This window comes from Trachurus japonicus, chromosome 18 (genome assembly GCF_045865225.1).
Source record: "Trachurus japonicus isolate A0001 chromosome 18, Traja_1.0".
NCBI classification, from domain to species: domain Eukaryota; kingdom Metazoa; phylum Chordata; class Actinopteri; order Carangiformes; family Carangidae; genus Trachurus; species Trachurus japonicus.
The window spans coordinates 17020222-17039830 of record NC_140924.1 but is presented as its reverse complement, the minus strand read 5'-3'; the positions used below and the strand labels follow the sequence as shown (position 1 = coordinate 17039830).

Here is a 19609-nt window from a genome sequence, read left to right as displayed (position 1 = left end):
AACGAGTAATAATGACTCATGATGAACTTTAACAGTGATCATGTTTTGTTTTAGCTGTTCTTATGTTTTTAACAGATAATTTTTATTGAGCGCTCTACGACACAAATGCCAATGCAAAGAGATCACAATGCTCATATTTTTTTTATTTTAGATTGATATTCTGTTCTCATATTTTATTCTTCTTTTGGAGGTTGTTTGTGCTTTAGCTTGGAAACATCACTGTCTGTATATGGGGGATCCCACACTCACCTGTGCTCAAATGTGACACTATAAGCTCAATGTATTGATATATAACTGTTAAATGAATGTGATAATGATACATCGGCTGATCCCTGTGCTATTTACTAATAAATCAACATATAACATGAATATAACCTTAACAAACAAAACGTTTGGACTCAAATGGGCAAATTGTGTGTTCACCAACGTACAACTACCTCCATGTGGCTCTGGTGCATTTCACATGTTCAGTTGACCTGCTGTGCACCAACCTAAAGACTGTGCTGTGGGTTCACTGGTTGAACGTCATCTCTATTTTTGTTTCACCTAAAAACAAATAAGATGAGCTCAGCAAATTCATCAATAGCCATCTTGTTGGCACCGTCAGGCCACATCAGTTTTGTCTCTGCCTCAAAAATAAACACTGTCAACACTGAGAGTAATTCTACATCAGAGGGCACAAAGATTTTGATCAGAATATGAAGTTCTGCATCTTTAAATTTCAAGTCAAATATTGAAAAGTATATATGAATAAGGTATATTTCCACCTGCAGACCATGTCTTCCTTGTTTGTTTTCCACTGTATTATGTAAATCACCTCTGCTCTGTTCTGTGGGGACAGAAAGCTGACACTTGTTGATTTTAATATTTAAATATAATGCAAAGGTGGCTACATTAGGTAAATGTGTGTAAAGAACAAGTGATATTTGATCTGGAGCTGCTTTCATCAACACATCACAGAGAGAGAGAGAGGGCGAGAGACATCAGGCTGAAGCGGAGAGAGAGAAGAAATCACCAGCTGTAAGTTGAGCTAACTCTGTTTCATTATTAGAGTGCATCAGAAACATTTATCTTCCAGGAAGTGAATAGAATATTTTTAATATAAACAAAGGAATATGGTGAATTTAGCTGCTTCACTCACTAGATTTGATCGAATTATTTTTCGTGTAGCTTTGCATTTGATCAAGTAGTCACTCTCAACGTATGAAACTATGATGTAGGTAATGTTTGAAAGTGTAGCAACATGCCACTGAACGAGCTGACTGTACAATGTTGAGCCTTTGTGCTGCAGGAGCAGTGGCGTGCACAGACATTTTGGGGGGCAGGTGCTCAGGGAAAAATAAGGTCACCTTGTGCAGCATGTGGAACTGCCGGCTGCCTTATTATAGCAGTGTTAGATTTTAAAAAAAAAAAAAAAAAACACTACAGGCATATGTTGTACGTAATTGCATATTTATTCATTTCAATTTAATGCATGAATTCAAAAAGACTATGGAAACAACAATATTGGGCATGCTTGTGTCCATAAAATAAATAACCATTAGAAATCTACACATTTTAACACAATATTGAAAAAAAGGGACTCCATATCAGACTTGAGACTTCAAAGACTTGAGTGAGCATTATCATTCTCCTGCTCCAGTTTTTAAATCGCTGCATTGGCTCCCCGTGTGCTTCAGGATCGATTTTAAGGTTCTTTTAGCCTACTTGTTTTTAGATGTTTTAACCCTAGAACACTAACGTTAAAAATAGTAACATCATATAACGCCGGGTATTTTTTAGCCAATATAATATACCTATAAAAAAATATTTCTCATCAAAGTATATTAAAATACAACAATACATGGAAAATTGAAGTACACTTCCTTTATTTTCCACTATACAATGTTTCACGAAATGAAAAAAGGTATCATGGAGGACCCTATGAAAAAATGTCCAAAATGTGTGATTTTTTTTGTTTTTTTAACAAAAACTTCCTTAAAAAAAGCTAATGGAGCTGGGAACTTGTCCTTCAGAAAACCCATTTGTGGGACATTTGAGCCTTATTTGGTGGAGTAAAAAGAAAAAAGAAAAATTTTCAGCATCACCAGAAATGGTCGCCAGATTTAGGATACATAAACACTAACGTCGGGTGAAATCCACCCGAACATGTGCCTGCTGAAAAAACTAGGGATGGGAGCAGGGAAACATGCCTACCTTCAATGGCGTCAGTGAGCAGTATGAAGCTACCCAGGGACCCATGAAACTCAGACAACAGCAACATAATGAAAATTATGAAACAATGATTTCATGGGTGAAAATCACCCGACGTTAGTGTCCTAGGGTCTTGGGCCCTTTTATCTATCTGGACCTACTTTTACCTAGCAACCCTCGTGGACCCTGAGGTCCTCCGGTGCCGGCCTTTTAGCCATTCCAAAAGTTAGATCCAAAACACACGGGGAGGCAGCATTCAGTTATTATGGCCCCCGATTGTGGAACAGCCTCCGGTCAGGGCCGCAGAGACTGTTGAGGTTTTTAAAACGAGGCTCAAGACCCATCTTTTTAATCAGGTTTTTAATTGATTTCCTTTATTTCTTTATTCCTTTTAATCAGGCTTCATATTATATTATATTTAGTTTTATTCTATATGACTTCTGCTGATTTGATAAACTCATTTTATTTTAATTTATTTCACTTATTTTATTCTATTTTATTTTCTATGATTTTTATGCCTTTTATCTTATCTTATACTTTGTATCTTATCTTACTGTTTTAGTTTTTAGCTTTTACTGTCTTAATGTTAATGCCTTTTTATGCCTTTTATCTTATCTTATTCCTTGTATCTTATCTTACTGTTTTAGTTTTTAGCTTTTACTGTCCACTGTCTGGGGGCCTGCCTCTGGGAGTTGCTTTGGTCTACTGATGGGGGTGCTGTCCTGATGGCTCTGGCCCGGGTGGCTAGGGGGCTCTGCACCTTGGTGTGGGGTCTCCTGTCTGCCTGGGTCGGGGCCATAGACTGTAAAAAGAATGGACGTAGCGTCCGTGACGTCACCCATTGGTTTTGGGGAGTCGTTTTTGTGACTCAAATATGGCGGCCTGGACAGCGCCATGTTGGATTGGCCGGCCGAGTTCCCGCCCACTGGCCTCGAAGCAGCTGTCCACGGAGCTGCTCAGACCTGTCACTCAACGTTTCCGCGCCCTGATTGGCCAGAATTTTAACCTAATAACAGTAAAACTGTAGAGTTAAAAAAAAATTCACCCCCCTCAGAGTGTGTGCGGGGGTAGAAACTATCGATTGAGACGAAAAAACGTTCTGACACCAGGCTTTTAACATGTTTACTGAGGATGTAAAGTCGGCGATTTTAACACGGGGGTCTATGGGGAATGCTCCCTTCTGACACCAGCCCCCAGAGGAATCCGAGGGGATTGCAGTTTTTTGAACGCGGAAGTGAGCTTCACTTCTCAGACCGACAACTGCCCCCTTGGTCGGGGCGCGACCGCTGTTTCTTTCTGTTTGTTTCTTTGTTGTTTTTAGCCTCTGTGAGGCACTTTGTGTTGCTGCTTTTAGCATGAAAGGTGCCATAAAAATAAATAAAATTTGAATTTGAAATTTGAATTTGCTTTAAAATGAAAAGAGACCAATATGAATAACACTGCTTGGTGACATTACAACAAGGTAGACAGCTACAGTTGGGAATTGCCTGTTTGTCATTTAGCAAGTAAATTACTGCAGATATAGCCCAATGTAAACCTACACAATACTTAATGTTCAGCTAAGGTATACTGATAGCTTCACATGCTGTACCGATGAGAAACTCTACTGACACTGGTTATGTGGTGGTCATCACTAATTACTGATGTAGCGTCCAGCTCGTTAAGCAGGTGGGGCAGTCAGCCAACTTAACCTCAGCTGTTCGGCGCTGTATGAGACAGGTTACTTCACAGCTGAGACACATACATTCAAGTTATATCCTGGCAACTGAGGCTTGGGGGGAAACAATACACTCGACTAGATTCATTTATGTGTTACCTGGCTGGTGGGGCAGAGGAGGAGATGTGTGTGTGCTGCAGCTGTGAAGTGCTGCTGCAACGCGCGTTTGTGTCCACTCTGTGCGTTCACGTTGACACAGGAAGAGAGGGAAGAGAGGGGGCATTATTACATGCTTTTAATTGAGAACTGATCGATGATCATGTCAGCAACATTAAACTGTAAAAATAAAAAAAGGGCACTTGTCTGTTCCAGAGGGCAAAGGGCACCACCTAGTGTCCATCTGTGTACACCACTGTGCAGGAGTTTGAAACCACGTCTCCATCCTCAGGACGGACTGCGCCTCGTGAGGTCTTCCTCTTACACTGACAGAGTGAAGATGCAGCCAGGTCTGTTTCTGCTCCTTCTCATGGGTAAGTGATTCATCTAACCAGCCTCTACACCCGAGCCACTGCTGGAGTTCATGAATCTGGGTTCATATCACCATGTTGAATGAATCATGTTTTTCCTCTGTGTGTAGGTCAGTGCTCCTTCTCCACATGTCATCGCTATGAGTACCACTTTATTAATGAGAGTAAGACCTGGCATGAAGCTCAGTCGTACTGTAGAGAGAAGTACACAGACCTGGCCAAAGTGTACAACATGACAGACATGGAGAGACTCAAAAACTCTGCAGGGAGTTCAGCTGGAGCCTGGATTGGGTTGAACAGCAAAGGAGGAGATGAAAGGAAGTGGCACTGGTCTCAACCTGAGGAGGTGTACAATAACAACATGGCAAAATGGAAACAGGGAGAGCTGAATGATGCAGGAGGTCATGTGAACTGTGTGTTCATGAACTCTAATCAGAAATGGTTGGATGTTGCTTGTTCTCAGAAACGTGGATTTATCTGCTACGATGGTGAGAATGTGTGGCTATAGTATTCATAATTCTATGTGTAATCTGTTACATGTGCTCAGTTTTTCAGCCTGTCTGTCTAATATAGTATAATAATATAGTGTTTTTATATGTGGACATGCACGACATTGACTTTGAATTAAATTTAAAAAAAATTGGTAGCAGTGATTTTAAAAAATCATCTAATACTCACAATTCTCTGGCACTGCAATTTGACAAATGTGCGGTGGAAAAAAAAAAGTTGTTTTTTTCCATCAAGGGAACACTTTTGTACAAGGTGGGACAGACTTGGCTCTTGTTTTGCATTATTATGACATGGCAAAGATACTTAATGAAGTTATAAACACTCATTCTTATTATCTCTGTACCCCACAGATAATTTGAGTGAAAATGTTCAGTTAAATGAAAAAACTTAAACCCAGGCCCAGAGCATCTTGATGATTCCTGTTTATTCACTCCACAGGGAAGTCAAGTGAAACATTTAGTTGGATTAAAGAAGCTAAAACCTGGATTGAGGCTCAGAGCTACTGTAGAGAACATCACACAGACCTGGTCAGTGGAGATCAGTTAGAGAATCAAAAAATTAAGAAATTAACGATCTGGGAGTCCCCTTGGATTGGCTTGTTCAGAGACACCTGGCTGTGGTCAGATGGGAGCAGCTCCTCCTTCAGACACTGGGAGTCATTTCAAAGTGGACAAGAACAAAACAAATGTGCTTATTTAAAGAGATCAGGAAAATGGGACAGTGCTAGTTGTTCTGAGAGCAGATCCTTCTTCTGCTATGAAGGTGAGTCTACAAAGATCTCTCCGTTGTTTTTCTGTGTTTGATTTTGATACAGTAACCTCTGTCTGAACCCACAATCACACTAAGGGAACCATAAAACGGAGAGGCTCAGTGTGAACTGTGATCTGAATCATATTTTTCCTCTGTGTGTAGGTCAGTGCTCCTCCTCCACATGTCATCACTATGAGTACCACTTTATTAATGAGAGTAAGACCTGGTATGAAGCTCAGTCGTACTGTAGAGAGAAGTACACAGACCTGGCCAAAGTGTACAACATGACAGACATGGAGAGACTCCAAAACTCTGCAGGGAGTTCAGCTGGAGCCTGGATTGGGTTGTACAGCAAATGGGAAGATCACAGGAAGTGGCACTGGTCTCAACCTGGAGAGGTGTACAGTGAAAACAATGAAAAATGGAAACAGGGAGAGCCGAATGATGTGGGAGGTGATGAGAACTGTGTACAAATGCACAAAGACAAGAAGTGGCTGGATGTTCGTTGCTCTCAGAAATGTGCATTTATCTGCTACGATGGTGAGAATGTGTGGTTATAGTATTCATACTTGTATGTGTAATCTGTTACATGTGTTCAGCTTTTTAGCCTGTCTGTCTAATAAGTGTTTTTGGACATGCACCACATGTAGTAGTAGGCTAGGTAGTAGAATTAAGTAAAAAAAAAAAAGGCTTCTGTGATTTAAATGAATTCAGGTACTACTCAGAATTCTCTGGCACTGTAATTTTATAAATTTGCGTCACAAAAACAACTTTTGTTTTCTAAAAGGAAGGGTGCTCTTGCGCTTCAGCCGGGTAAATCGGTGCTCTCAGACAGGACCAGCAGGTAGGAAGGTGCAATTGGGTCACTTCACGAGGACTAAACCCAAAGAAACGACTGGAGCACTCGATACAATGCAGATATTTAATAATAATACAGGTGCACAACACCTAACGTTTCGACGCAATGCGTCTTCATCAGAGGTAAGCCGAACATAGGGTGACACAGCAGGTTATATAGTCACTCCCTGGAGTTCATTCATTTCATTGGCTTATGCCGTAAGCCAATGATGTTCTTACACTCACCAGATGGGCGATACTTGATCAAAGGGCAACTTAGGCCCACCCACCAAGAATAGGCTACACAAACAATATACAAAATAGCCTATAATACAAATAACTAATTAAAGCGAAAAAGAGAGAGAAAGAAAAACATATACAGATGGGAGAAATAGTTTTAGTCATCACAATCAGTAATATAATTCTAAAGGAAACATGATAAATTGAGTTCCTCGTTAAGTCCGTGCGGTTCAACGGTGTTGAGTGTGTAAATCCAGTGGGCTTCTCTTCTGAGGAGTTTCTTGATGATATCCCCCCCTCTCTGTGAGGGAGAGATTTTTTCGATGGCGCAGAAACGAAGGGAAGCACTTCGTTTCTGCGCCATCGAACAAAATCTCTCTGCTGTGTGTCACCCCTCTATGTGTCACCCTATGTTCGGCTTACCTCTGATGAAGACGCATTGCGTCGAAACGTTAGGTGTTGTGCACCTGTATTATTATTAAATATCTGCATTGTATCGAGTGCTCCAGTCGTTTCTTTGGGTTTAGTCCTCCTGAAGTGACCCAATTGCACCTTCCTAACTTTTGTTTTCTATCAAGGAAGGAAAGACTTCTATACACGTGGCTCTTGTTTTGCTTAATGCCCATTATGGTGACATATTTCTTATAACATGGCAATGATACTTGATAATAATGAATATACTTATTCTTATCATCTCTGTACTCCACAGAAAATTTGAGTGAAAAGTAAAAAAACAAAAAAAAAAAAAAACCTGGATCCAGACCCAGAGCATATTGACTGATGATTCCTGTTTCTATTCACTCCGCAGGAAACTCCAGTGAAAAATCTCATTGGATTAATAAACCTAAAAACTGGATTGGGGCTCAGAGCTACTGTAGAGAACATCACACTGACCTGGTCAGTGGAGATCACACAGACCTGGTCAGTGGAGATCAGTTAGATGATCATGAAGACTACAAGACAGCCACATGGTGGATCGGCTTGTTCAGAGACACCTGGCTGTGGTCAGATGGGAGCAGCTCCTCCTTCAGACAATGGGAGTCATTTCAAAGTGGACAAGGACAAAAGAAATGTGCTTTTTTAAAGGGATCAGGAAAATGGGACAGTGATGACTGTGATGAGAGCAGATCCTTCTTCTGCTATGAAGGTGAGTCTACAAAGATCTCTCAGTTGTTTTTCTGTGTTTGATTTTAATACAGTTACATCTGAGTGATCCCACAATCACTCTCAGGGAACCATCAAATGGAGAGGCTCAGTGTGAGCTGTGATCTGAATCCTATTTTTCCTCTGTGTGTAGGTCAGTGCTCCTCCTCCATAATATGTCAGTACCACTTTATTAATGAGAAGAAGACCTGGCATGAAGCTCAGTCGTACTGTAGACGGAACTACACAGACCTGGCCAAAGTGTACAACATGTCAGACATGGAGAGACTCCAAAACTCTGCAGGGAGTTCAGATGGAGGCTGGATTGGGTTGTACAGCAAAGAAGGAGGTGACAGGAAGTGGCACTGGTCTCAACCTGCAGAGATGTACAGTAACAACACAGAAAAATGGGATGAGAAAGAGCCGAATGATGCAAAAGGTCATGAGAACTGTGTGCGGATGCGCAAAAACAAGAAGTGGGTGAATGTCCCTTGTTCTCCGAAACATGGATTTATCTGCTACGATGGTGAGAATCTGTGGCTATAGTATTCATACTTGTATGTGTAATCTGTGGCATGCATTCAGCTTTTCAGGCTGTCTGTCTGTGGACACGCACCACACTGACTTGGACAGAATTAAGTATAAAAAAAAATATTTTTTTTAAATGGCAACAGTGATTTACGTGTAAATGAATTCAGGTAATAAAGTACTCACAATTCTCTGACACTGTGATTTGATAAATATGCGTCACAAAAACAACTTTTGTTTTCTATCAAGGAAGGAAAGACTTCTATACACATGGCTCTTGTTTTGTTTTATTGCCCATTATGGTGACAGATTTCTTATAACATTGCAAATAGACTTGATAATAAATAAATGAATATTCTTATTCTTATTATCTCTTAAATTTAAGTGAAAAGTAAAAAAAAAAAAAAAAACATGGACTCAGGTCCAGAGCATCTTGACTGATGATTCCTGTTTATTCACTCCACAGGGAACTCCAGTGTAAAATTTCATTGGATTAATGAACCTAAAAACTGGATTGAGGCTCAGAGCTACTGTAGAAAACATCACACAGACCTGGTCAGTGGAGATCAGTTACAGACATTACAGACCTGGAGGTACCCATGGATCGGCTTGTTCAGAGACACCTGGCTGTGGTCAGATGGGAGCAGCTCCTCCTTCAGGCACTGGGAGTCATTTCAAAGTGGACAAGAACAAAAGAAATGTGCTTTTTTAAAGGGATCAGGAAAATGGGACCGTGCTGATTGTTCTGAGCGCAGATCCTTCTTCTGCTATGAAGGTGAGTCTACAAAGATCTCTCAGTTGTTTTTCTGTGTTTAACATCTGACGGTTGTTTCTGTAGCACATTGTTCTCAGAATGTAACTGAACTTCCTGTGTTTGCTCGTGACAGAAAACATGATCCTGATCCAAAAAAACCTGACCTGGGACCAGGCTGTGGATTACTGCAGAGAGCACCACCATGACCTGGTCTCCATCACCAACCCTGAGCAGCAGAGATCAGTTGAACAGAGAGCCAAGAAGGCCTCCACTCCTTACGTCTGGCTGGGACTGCGAAACTCCTGCGTTCTGGGTTTTTGGTTCTGGGTCAACGATAACCTTGTCTGTTATCACAACTGGGCCAAAGGGATGGATCCTGATGAGTGTGATCACTGTGCTGCCATGGAGAAAGGAGGAGATCACAAGTGGTTCAAAAGAGATGAGATTGACATGTATAATTTCATCTGTGTTTTATAGAAAAAGGTCAAACCCTCCCAGACCCAGTGGTGACAGATGTTATATTTCTGCTGTGTTTTTCTTAACTGCAACAAGCTTGTACTATATAAATTCTGCTCTCTGGTTTTATTGAAGAGCACATGACAAATGTAGAAATCACAGATGAACGAGTAATAATGAGTCATGATGAACTTTAACAGTGACCATGTTTTGTTTTAGCTGTTCTTATGTTTTTAACAGGTACTTTTTATTGAGTGCTCTACGACACAAATGCCAATTCAAAGAGATCACAATGCTCATATTTTTTATTTTAGATTGATATTCTGTTCTCATATTTTATTCTTCTTTTGGAGGTTGTTTGTGCTTTAGCTTGGAAACATCACTGTCTGTATATGGGGGATCCCACACTCACCTGTGCTCAAATGTGACACTATAAGCTCAATGTATTGATATATAACTGTTAAATAAATGTGATAATGATACATCGGCTGATCCCTGTGCTATTTCCTAATAAATCAACATATAAAATGAATATAACCTTTGATAAACATAAACACCTAAAACCAAAATAGATGAGAACAGCAAAATCGTCAATGACTGTTATATTAGGCCACATCAGCTTTGTCTCTGCCTCAAAAATAAACACTGACAACAATGAGAGTAATTCTAAGGGCACAAAGATTTTGACCTATCAGAATGTAAAGTTCTTCATCTTTAAAGTGCAAGTCAAATATTTTATATGAATAAAGCATATTCTCACCTGCAGAACATGTCTCCTTTGTTTGTTTTACCCTGTATTATGTAAATCACCACTGCTCTGTTCCGAGGGGACAGAAAGCTGACACTTGTCCATTTTAATATTTAAATAAAAGGCAAAGGTGACTACAAGAGGTACATGTGTGTGACGAACAAGTGATATTTGCCCTGGAGCTGCTTTCATCAACACATCAGAGAGAGAGACGGAGAGAGAGGGCGAGAGACATCAGGCTGAAGTGCAGAGAGAGAAGAAATCACCGGGTGTACTGTAAGTTGAGTTAACTCTGTTTTATTAGTTTTTCTCGATTGTTTACACACATTTTCTGAAAGCATGCCTCATACTCTCAGAACTCTACACACAAATCCAAAAACTCACACACAATGGGCAAAACCTCTCACTTCTCCTTCAAAATGAAACTTTACACTCAAAACAATGTTATTTATTCTCAAAATGCTATTTTAGTCTCAAATGACACACACAAACCATCATATGACTAGACATTTATAAGAACCAGTTGAACACTGATGTGCTCAGTGTAAAACACTATGATGACTGGAAAACACTTCTACTCCATTCATCATAATGACTTAGGCTTTTTGTTTCTTTTTCTTTTTTCTTTTTTTTTACAGTAACTACAGACAGTATATACTGTAAATGTGTTCTAAAATGTTTTAGAATATTGTTTTTATACTCAGAACACTCAAATACACCGAAACATATGAAATGAGTGAAGACGCGACCGAGATGGCTGTGTGACGATGCAGCCATGCTGATGTGACCACAAAAGAAAAAAAAAAAGAGTGGGTTGGGGTCAGCTGGTTTACAGCCGAACAATTTTGAAAAACTGAACACATAATTTTGATGGGATGAGACTACAGTAACATGTAGCTCACCTAGTAGAGCAGCACTCCTTGTAGTCAAAGACTCTGTTCTGATCTAGGTTCAAATCCTTCCATTGACATGCAATTTTGGTGATCAATGCATTTTTTTTTCTCATCATCATTATGATCACTGCTATATATATCGGTGTGTGTGTTTGTGTTACAGTATAGTATGTGTGGCCTCTTTCTGTTTGGTTCCAGTTCATCACTGCCTGTTGCCCTTTTTTGCTAAAGCTCTTTGCTAATTGTAAAACTGTGTGACAGGTGTTTACCCATGTGATGAGCCAGTGTGCATAGTAGGGAAACTAACTTTAGAATTTTGAATAACAGTGTGTTACTCGTGAAAACAAGAGATTTTCTTCATGAAAATTGTGCCAAATGCAGAGAATTGTGTGTAGTGTTTTGAAAAAAGTGTGTTATAGAACTGCAAATTGAGTGTAAAGCAGGAATTGTGCTTGTAGTTTAGCAGACTTGGTTCAGGGGGTCGGTGCATGAGTTAGATGTTGAGGCCATTGTGCCTCAAGAACCAGAAATTGTGTGTAAACAGTCAAGAAAAACTGTATTAGAGTGCAGTTCATCAGTTTCAGCTACACGTCCCTAATAATCGGAAACATTTTTCTTCCAGGAAATGAATGGAACATTTTTTGTACAGAGAGAAAATGAATATGGTGAATTTAGCTGCTTCACTCATCAGACTTGATCTAATTATTTTCATGTAGCTTTGCATTTGATCAAGTTATCCATTCACTCTCTTAATTCAAACAACAAATGTGTGAAATCATGATGTAATATTTGAAAGTGCAGCTCCACACCTGCACTGAAGCAGCTGACTGGACAATGTTGAGCCTTTGTGCTGCAGGAGTTTGAAACCACGTCTCCATCCTCAGGACGGACTGCGCCTCGTGAGGCCTTCCTCTTACTCTGTACATCACTTCTCATCAGACAGACTGAAGATGCAGCCAGGTCTGTTTCTGCTCCTTCTCATGGGTAAGTGATTCATCTAACCAGCCTCTACACCCGAGCCACTGCTGGAGTTCATGAATCTGGGTTCATATCACCATGTTTGATGACTGGCGCTGCTGCTCGTCCCACAATCACTCTCAGGGAACCATGAAATGGAGAGGCTGGGTGTGAGCTGTGATCTGAATCATATTTTTCCTCTGTGTGTAGGTCAGTGCTCCTTCTCCACATGTCATCGCTATGAGTACCTCTTTATTAATGAGAGTAAGACCTGGCATGAAGCTCAGTCGTACTGTAGAGAGAAGTACACAGACCTGGCCAAAGTGTACAACATGACAGACATGGAGAGACTCCAAAACTCTGCAGGGAGTTCAGCTGGAGCCTGGATTGGGTTGTACAGCAACGGAGGAGGTGATAGGAAGTGGCACTGGTCTCAACCTGGAGAGGTGTACAGTGAAGAGACGGCAAACTGGAATGAGGGACAGCCGAATGATTACAATGGTCCTCAGGACTGTGTGGTAATAAGAAAAGAACAGAACTGGTTTGATGATCCTTGTTCTTGGAAACATGGATTTATCTGCTACGATGGTGAGAATCTGTGGCTATAGTATTCATACTTGTATGTGTAATCTGTTACATGTGTTCACCTTTTCAGCTTGTCTGTCTAATAAGTGTTTTTACATGTGCACATGCACCATTGACTTTGAATCAAGTAATAGAGAAAGAAAGGGACTGCAGTGATTTAAAAGAATTCAGGTAATACTCACAATTATCTGCGTTTAAAAAAAAGGGGGAAAAATAAATGATCCCTTTTTTTCCATCAAGGAAGGAAAGACTTCTATGGGACAGACGTGGTTTTTGTTTTACATTATGCTTATTATGGTGACGTATCACAAAGGGACTTGATAAACAACTGAATAGATAAATAGATAAATAAATATTAATTCTCATTCTTATTATCTGTGTTCTCCAAAAAATATTTGAGTGAAAAATCTTAACCTGTTAAAATCATGAACTCAGGCCCAGGGCATCTTGTCTGATGATTCCTGTTTCTGTTCCCTCAACAGAAAACTCTGGTGAAAAAAAAACTTTTTACCAGCATTTAACCTGGATTGAGGCTCAGAGCTACTGTAGAGAACATCACACAGACCTGGTCAGTGGAGATCAGTTAGATGATCATGAAGACTACAAGACAGCCACATGGTGGATCGGCTTGTTCAGAGACACCTGGCTGTGGTCAGATGGGAGCAGCTCCTCCTTCAGACACTGGGAGTCATTTCAAAATGGACAAGAACAAAATAAATGTGCCTTTTTAAAGGGATCAGGAAAATGGGACCGTGCTGATTGTTCTGAGCGCAGATCCTTCTTCTGCTATGAAGGTGAGTCTACAAAGATCTCTCTGTTGTTTATCTGTGTTTGACATCTGACGGTTGTTTCTGTAGCACATTGTTCTCAAAATGTAACTGAACTTCCTGTGTTTGCTCGTGACAGAAAACATGATCCTGATCCAACAAAACCTGACCTGGGACCAGGCTGTGGATTACTGCAGAGAGCACCACCATGACCTGGTCTCCATCACCAACCCTGAGCAGCAGAGATCAGTTGAACAGAGAGCCAAGAAGGCCTCCACTCCTTACGTCTGGCTGGGACTGCGCTACTCCTGCGTTCTGGATTTGTGGTTCTGGGTCAATGATAAACCTTTCTGCTACCACAACTTGGCTCAAAGGATGGATCCTGATGAGTGTGATCACCGTGCTGCCATGGAGAAAGGAGGAAATCACCTGTGGTTCAAAAGAAGTGAGATTGACATGTATAATTTCATCTGTGTTTTATAGAAAAAGGTCAAACCCTCCCAGACCCAGTGGTGACAGATGTTATATTTCTGCTGTATGTCTCCTGACTCCATCAAGCTTGTACTATATAAATGCTGCTTTCTGGCTTTATTGAAGAGCACATGACACAATTTAGAAATGACAGATGAACGAGTAATGCTTGTTTGTTTGTTTATTTGTTTTCCATGTCAACAAAGTTAAAAAGATGCAACATATAGAATCAAAGACAATGTGAAGGAGAAATGCTGAAAACCCCTCCAGGGGCTTGTGAGGTTGCATTCTCTGACTACAGCTCTAGGATATTGTGCATGCACATGTGGGTACAAGAACGATTTATACAAGCAAACATTGTTTAACATGATTTAACGCAACACAATGCATTACAAAAGTTCGAAAAGGTATCCATTGTGTTAAGCTCTCACTCACACATATTAAAATCTTATTAGTAGATCATCAAAAATATACAGACATACATTAGCAAATCTGAGAAACACGTGACAACATAATTTGTCCCAGTTTAAATAGGCAGACCATGTGGAAAGTATTGGCTAGTTAGCAGAAGTGACTTTTGTGCTCGCTTAAATTGCTGTGAAGATAAGTTAAAAAAAAAAAAAAGTACAGGTATGTACTGATGAATAATGATGATGAACAGTGATCATGTTTTGTTTTAGCTGTTCTTATATTTTGTTCTTCTTTTGGAGGTTTTTGCTTTCGCTTGTAAACATCACTGTCTGTATATGGGGGATCCCACACTCACAATGTAAACTGAATGTATTGATATATAACAGTTAAATAAATATGATGATAAATCAGCTGATCCCTGTGCTATTTACTAATAAATCAACATATAACATGAATATAACCTTTAACAAACATAAAATTTGGCTTCCAATGGGCAAATTGTGTGTTCACCGTCCATCAAGAGGAACAACTGCACCTCCATGTGGCTCTAGTGCATTTCACATGTTCAGTTGACCTGCTGTGCACCAACCTAAAGACTGTGCTGTGGGTTCACTGGTTGAACGTCATCTCTGTTTTTGTTTTACCTAAAAACAAATAAGATGAGCTCAGCAAATTCATCAATAGCCGTCTTGTTGGCACCGTCAGGCCACATCAGTTTTGTCTCTGCCTCAAAAATAAACACTGTCAACAATGAGAGTAATTCTACATCAGAGGGCACAAAGATTTTGATCAGAATATGAAGTTCTGCATCTTTAAATTTCAAGTCAAATATTGAAAAGTATATATGAATAAGGTATATTTCCACCTGCAGACCATGTCTTCCTTGTTTGTTTTCCATTGTATTATGTAAATCACCTCTGCTCTGTTCTGTGGGGACAGAAAGCTGAAACTTGTTGATTTTAATATTTAAATATAATGCAAAGGTGGCTACATTAGGTAAATGTGTGTAAAGAACAAGTGATATTTGATCTGGAGCTGCTTTCATCAACACATCACAGAGAGAGACAGGGAAAGAGGGCGAGAGACATCAGGCTGAAGCGGAGAGAGAGAAGAAATCACCAGCTGTAAGTTGAGCTAACTCTGTTTTATTATTAGAGTGCATCAGAAACATATCTCGCTTCCAGGAAGTGAATTGAATATTTTTAATATAAACAAAGGAAAATGGTGAATTTAGCTGCTTCATTCACCAGATTTGATCGAATTATTTTTCGTGTAGCTTTGCATTTGATCAAGTTGTCCATTCACTCTCAACGTATGAAACTATGATGTAGGTAATGTTTGAAAGTGTAGCAACATGCCACTGAACGAGCTGACTGTACAATGTTGAGCCTTTGTGCTGCAGGAGCAGTGGCGTGGACAGACATTTTGGGGGGCAGGTGCTCAGGGAAAAATAAGGTCACCTTGTGCAGCATGTGGAACTGCCGGCTGCCTTATTATAGCAGTGTTAGATTTTAAAAAAAAACTACAGGCATATGTTGTACGTAATTGCATATTTATTCATTTCAACATGTTAATATAATTAATGCATGAATTCAAAGAGACTATGGAAACAACAATATTGGGCATGCTTGTGTCAATAAAACAAAAAACCATTAGAAATCTAAACACAATATTGAAAAAAGGGACTCTAGTTCAGACTTGAGACTTCAAAGACTTGAGTGAGCATTATCATTCTCCTGCTCCAGTTTTTAAATCGCTGCATTGGCTCCCCGTGTGCTTCAGGATCAATTTTAAGGTTCTTTTAGCCTACTAGTTTTTAAATGTTTTAACCCTAGAACACTAACGTTAAAAATAGTAACATTATCAGTAACGCTGGGTATTTTTTACCCAATATAATATACCCATAAAAAATATTTCTCATCAAAGTATATTAAAATACAACAATACATGGAAAATTGAAGTATACTTCCTTTATTTTCCACTATACAATGGTTCATGAAATGAAAAAAGGTATCATGGAGGACCCTATGAAAAAATGTCCAAAATTTGTGATTTTTTTTTTGTTTTTTTAACAAAAACTTCCTTAAAAAAAAGCTAATGGAGCTGGGAACTTGTCCTTCAGACCACCCATTTGTGGGACATTTGAGCCTTATTTGGTGGAGTAAAAAGAAAAAAGAAAAATTTTCAGCATCACCAGAAATGGTCGCCAGATTTAGGATAGGCCTACATAAACACTAACGTCGGGTGAAATCCACCCGAACATGTGCCTGCTGCAAAAACTAGGGATGGGAGCGGGGAAACATGCCTACCTTCAATGACGTCAGTGAGCAGTATGAAGCTACCCAGGGACCCATGAAACTCAGACAACAGCAACATAATGAAAATTATGAAACAATCATTTCATGGGTGAAAATCACCCGACGTTAGTGTCCTAGGGTCTTGGGCCCTTTTATCTATCTGGACCTACTTTTACCTAGCAACCCTCGTGGACCCTGAGGTCCTCCGGTGCCGGCCTTTTAGCCATTCCAAAAGTTAGATCCAAAACACACGGGGAGGCAGCATTCAGTTATTATGGCCCCCGATTGTGGAACAGCCTCCGGTCAGGGCCGCAGAGACTGTTGAGGTTTTTAAAACGAGGCTCAAGACCCATCTTTTTAATCAGGTTTTTAATTGATTTTCTTTATTCCTTTTAATCAGGCTTCGTATTATATTATATTTAGTTTTATTCTATATGACTTCTGCTGATTTGATAAACTCATTTTATTTCAATATATTTTATTTTACTTGTTTTATTCTATTTTATTTTCTATAATTTTTATGCCTTTTATCTTATGTTATACTTTGTATCTTATCTTACTGTTTTAGTTTTTAGCTTTTACTGTCCACTGTCTCGGGGCCTGCCTCTGGGAGTTGCTTTGGTCTACTGATGGGGTTGCTGTCCTGATGGCTCTGGCCCGGGTGGCTAGAGGGCTCTGCACCTTGGTGTTGGTGCCTGGCCATGTCTCTATAACTATGTCTCACTAACGACAGCTAGTGTGTGGGTGTGCAAGCCTGTGCGTGTGTATGTGTGTTGGTATGTCTCTATGTCACTGTGTATTTGGGGGGGGGGGTTGTTTCTTTCTGTTTTTAAATTTTGTTCTCTTTATTTTCTTTGTTGTTTTTAGCCTCTGTGAGGCACTTTGTGTTGCTGCTTTTAGCATGAAGGGTGCCATTAAAATAAATAAAATTTGAATTTGAAATTTGAATTTGCTTTAAAATGAAAAGAGACCAACATGAATAATACTGCTTGGTGACATTACAACAAGGTAGACAGCTACTTTTTCTGCAAGCAGTTGGGAATTACCTGTTTGTCATTTAGCAAGTGAATTAGATATAGCCCAATGTAAACCTAGACAATACTTAAAGGGATAGTTCAACATTTTGGCAAATTGGCCCATTGCCATAATCGCTATAGTCATAGCAGTAGGTTTGTTACCTTTAATTGTAGGTGTAAGCTATTTTTAGTACAGCGGAGCGCAGCAGCTGGCTGCTCAGAGCTACGCTATGGAGGCTAAGGGAATTTCTTGGTTTCCCTCATTAAACTCATCAAATACAAAATCCCAAAACTCCACAGCGCTTTTGTAGACAAGTTGTGACCTGCACAACCACCACGCTATGAGATAATGACGGAACGATACGAAACGGAGCCGTTTTCGAGGTAAATTCATACAAAACCGCTGATGCGCGTTGCGTTCAGGGACAGTTTTTCAGCAAGTAGTCTCCGTATTTACCCTGTATTTACCTCGAAAACGGCTCCGTTTCGTATCGTTCCGTCATTATCTCATAGCGTGGTGGTTGTGCAGGTCACAACTTGTCTACAAAAGCGCTGTGGAGTTTTGGGATGTTGAATTTGATGAGTTTAATGAGGGAAACCAAGAAATTCCCTTAGCCTCCATAGCGTAGCTCTGAGCAGCCAGCTGCTGCGCTCCGCCGTACTGAAAATAGCTTACACCTACAATTAAAGGTAATGAACCTACTGCTATGACTATAGCGATTATGGCAATGGGCCAATTTGCCAAAATGTTGAACTATCCCTTTAATGTTCAGTTAAGGTATACTGATAGCTTCACATGCTGTACCGATGAGAAACTCTACTGACACTGGTTATGTGGTGGTCATCACTAATTACTGATTTAGCGTCCAGCTCGTTAAGCAGGTGGGGCAGTCAGCTAACTTAACCTCAGCTGTTTGGCGCTGTATGAGACAGGTTACTTCACAGCTGAGACACATACATTCAAGTTATAGCTTGATGAAGCTTGGGGGGAAACAATACACTCGACTAGATTCATTTATGTGTTACCTGGCTGGTGGGGCAGAGGAGGAGATGTGTGTGTGCTGCAGCTGTGAAGTGCTGCTGTGTGTTCACTCTGTGCGTTCACGTTGACACAGGAAGAGGGGGAAGAGAGGGGGCATTATTACATGCTTTTAACTGAGAACTGATCGATGATCATGTCAGCAACATTAAACTGTAAACATTTAAAAATTAAAAAGGACACCTGCCTGTTCCAGAGGGCAAAGGGCACCACCTAGTGTCCATCTGTGTACACCACTGTGCAGGAGTTTGAAACCACGTCTCCATCCTCAGGACGGACTGCGCCTCATGAGGCCTTCCTCTTACTCTGACAGAGTGAAGATGCAGCCATGTCTGTTTCTGCTCCTTCTCATGGGTAAGTGATTCATCTAACCAGCCTCTACACCCGAGCCACTGCTGGAGTTCATGAATCTGAGTTCATATCGCCATGTTTGATGACTGGCGCTGCTGCTCGGCCCACAATCACACTCAGGGAACCATGAAATGGAGAGGCTGGGTGTGAGCTGTGATCTGAATCATATTTTTCCTCTGTGTGTAGGTCAGTGCTCCTTCTCCACATGTCATCGCTATGAGTACCTCTTTATTAATGAGAAGAAGACCTGGGATGAAGCTTGGTCCTACTGTAGAGAGAAGTACACAGACCTGGCCAAAGTGTACAACATGACAGACATGGAGTGACTCCAAAACTCTGCAGGGAGTTCAGCTGGAGCCTGGATTGGGTTGTACAGCAGAGGAGATGACAGGAAGTGGCACTGGTCTCAACCTGGAGAGGTGTACAATAACAACACGGCAAAATGGGATGAGGGACAGCCGAATGATTACAATGGTCCT

At 40.4% G+C, this 19609-nt stretch overlaps 2 protein-coding genes across 2 annotated transcripts; both read left to right on the top strand.

Moving 5' to 3' along the window:
- Positions 1-4346: 4346 nt before the first annotated feature.
- Positions 4347-10138, top strand: LOC146969001 (macrophage mannose receptor 1-like). Its single transcript, XM_085759339.1, has 8 exons — positions 4347-4380; positions 4488-4865; positions 5326-5649; positions 5800-6177; positions 7523-7861; positions 8012-8383; positions 8852-9160; positions 9273-10138. The coding sequence occupies exons 1-8, from the start codon at positions 4347-4349 to the stop codon at positions 9614-9616; spliced, it is 2478 nt and encodes an 825-aa protein (XP_085615465.1). The 3' UTR covers positions 9617-10138.
- A 2048-nt stretch (positions 10139-12186) lies between these two features.
- On the top strand, positions 12187-14071 carry LOC146969000 (macrophage mannose receptor 1-like). Its single transcript, XM_085759684.1, has 4 exons — positions 12187-12220; positions 12404-12781; positions 13261-13572; positions 13685-14071. Exons 1-4 carry the CDS (start codon positions 12187-12189, stop codon positions 14026-14028), a joined length of 1068 nt encoding a protein of 355 aa, XP_085615810.1. The 3' UTR covers positions 14029-14071.
- The last annotated feature ends 5538 nt before the right edge of the window (positions 14072-19609 follow it).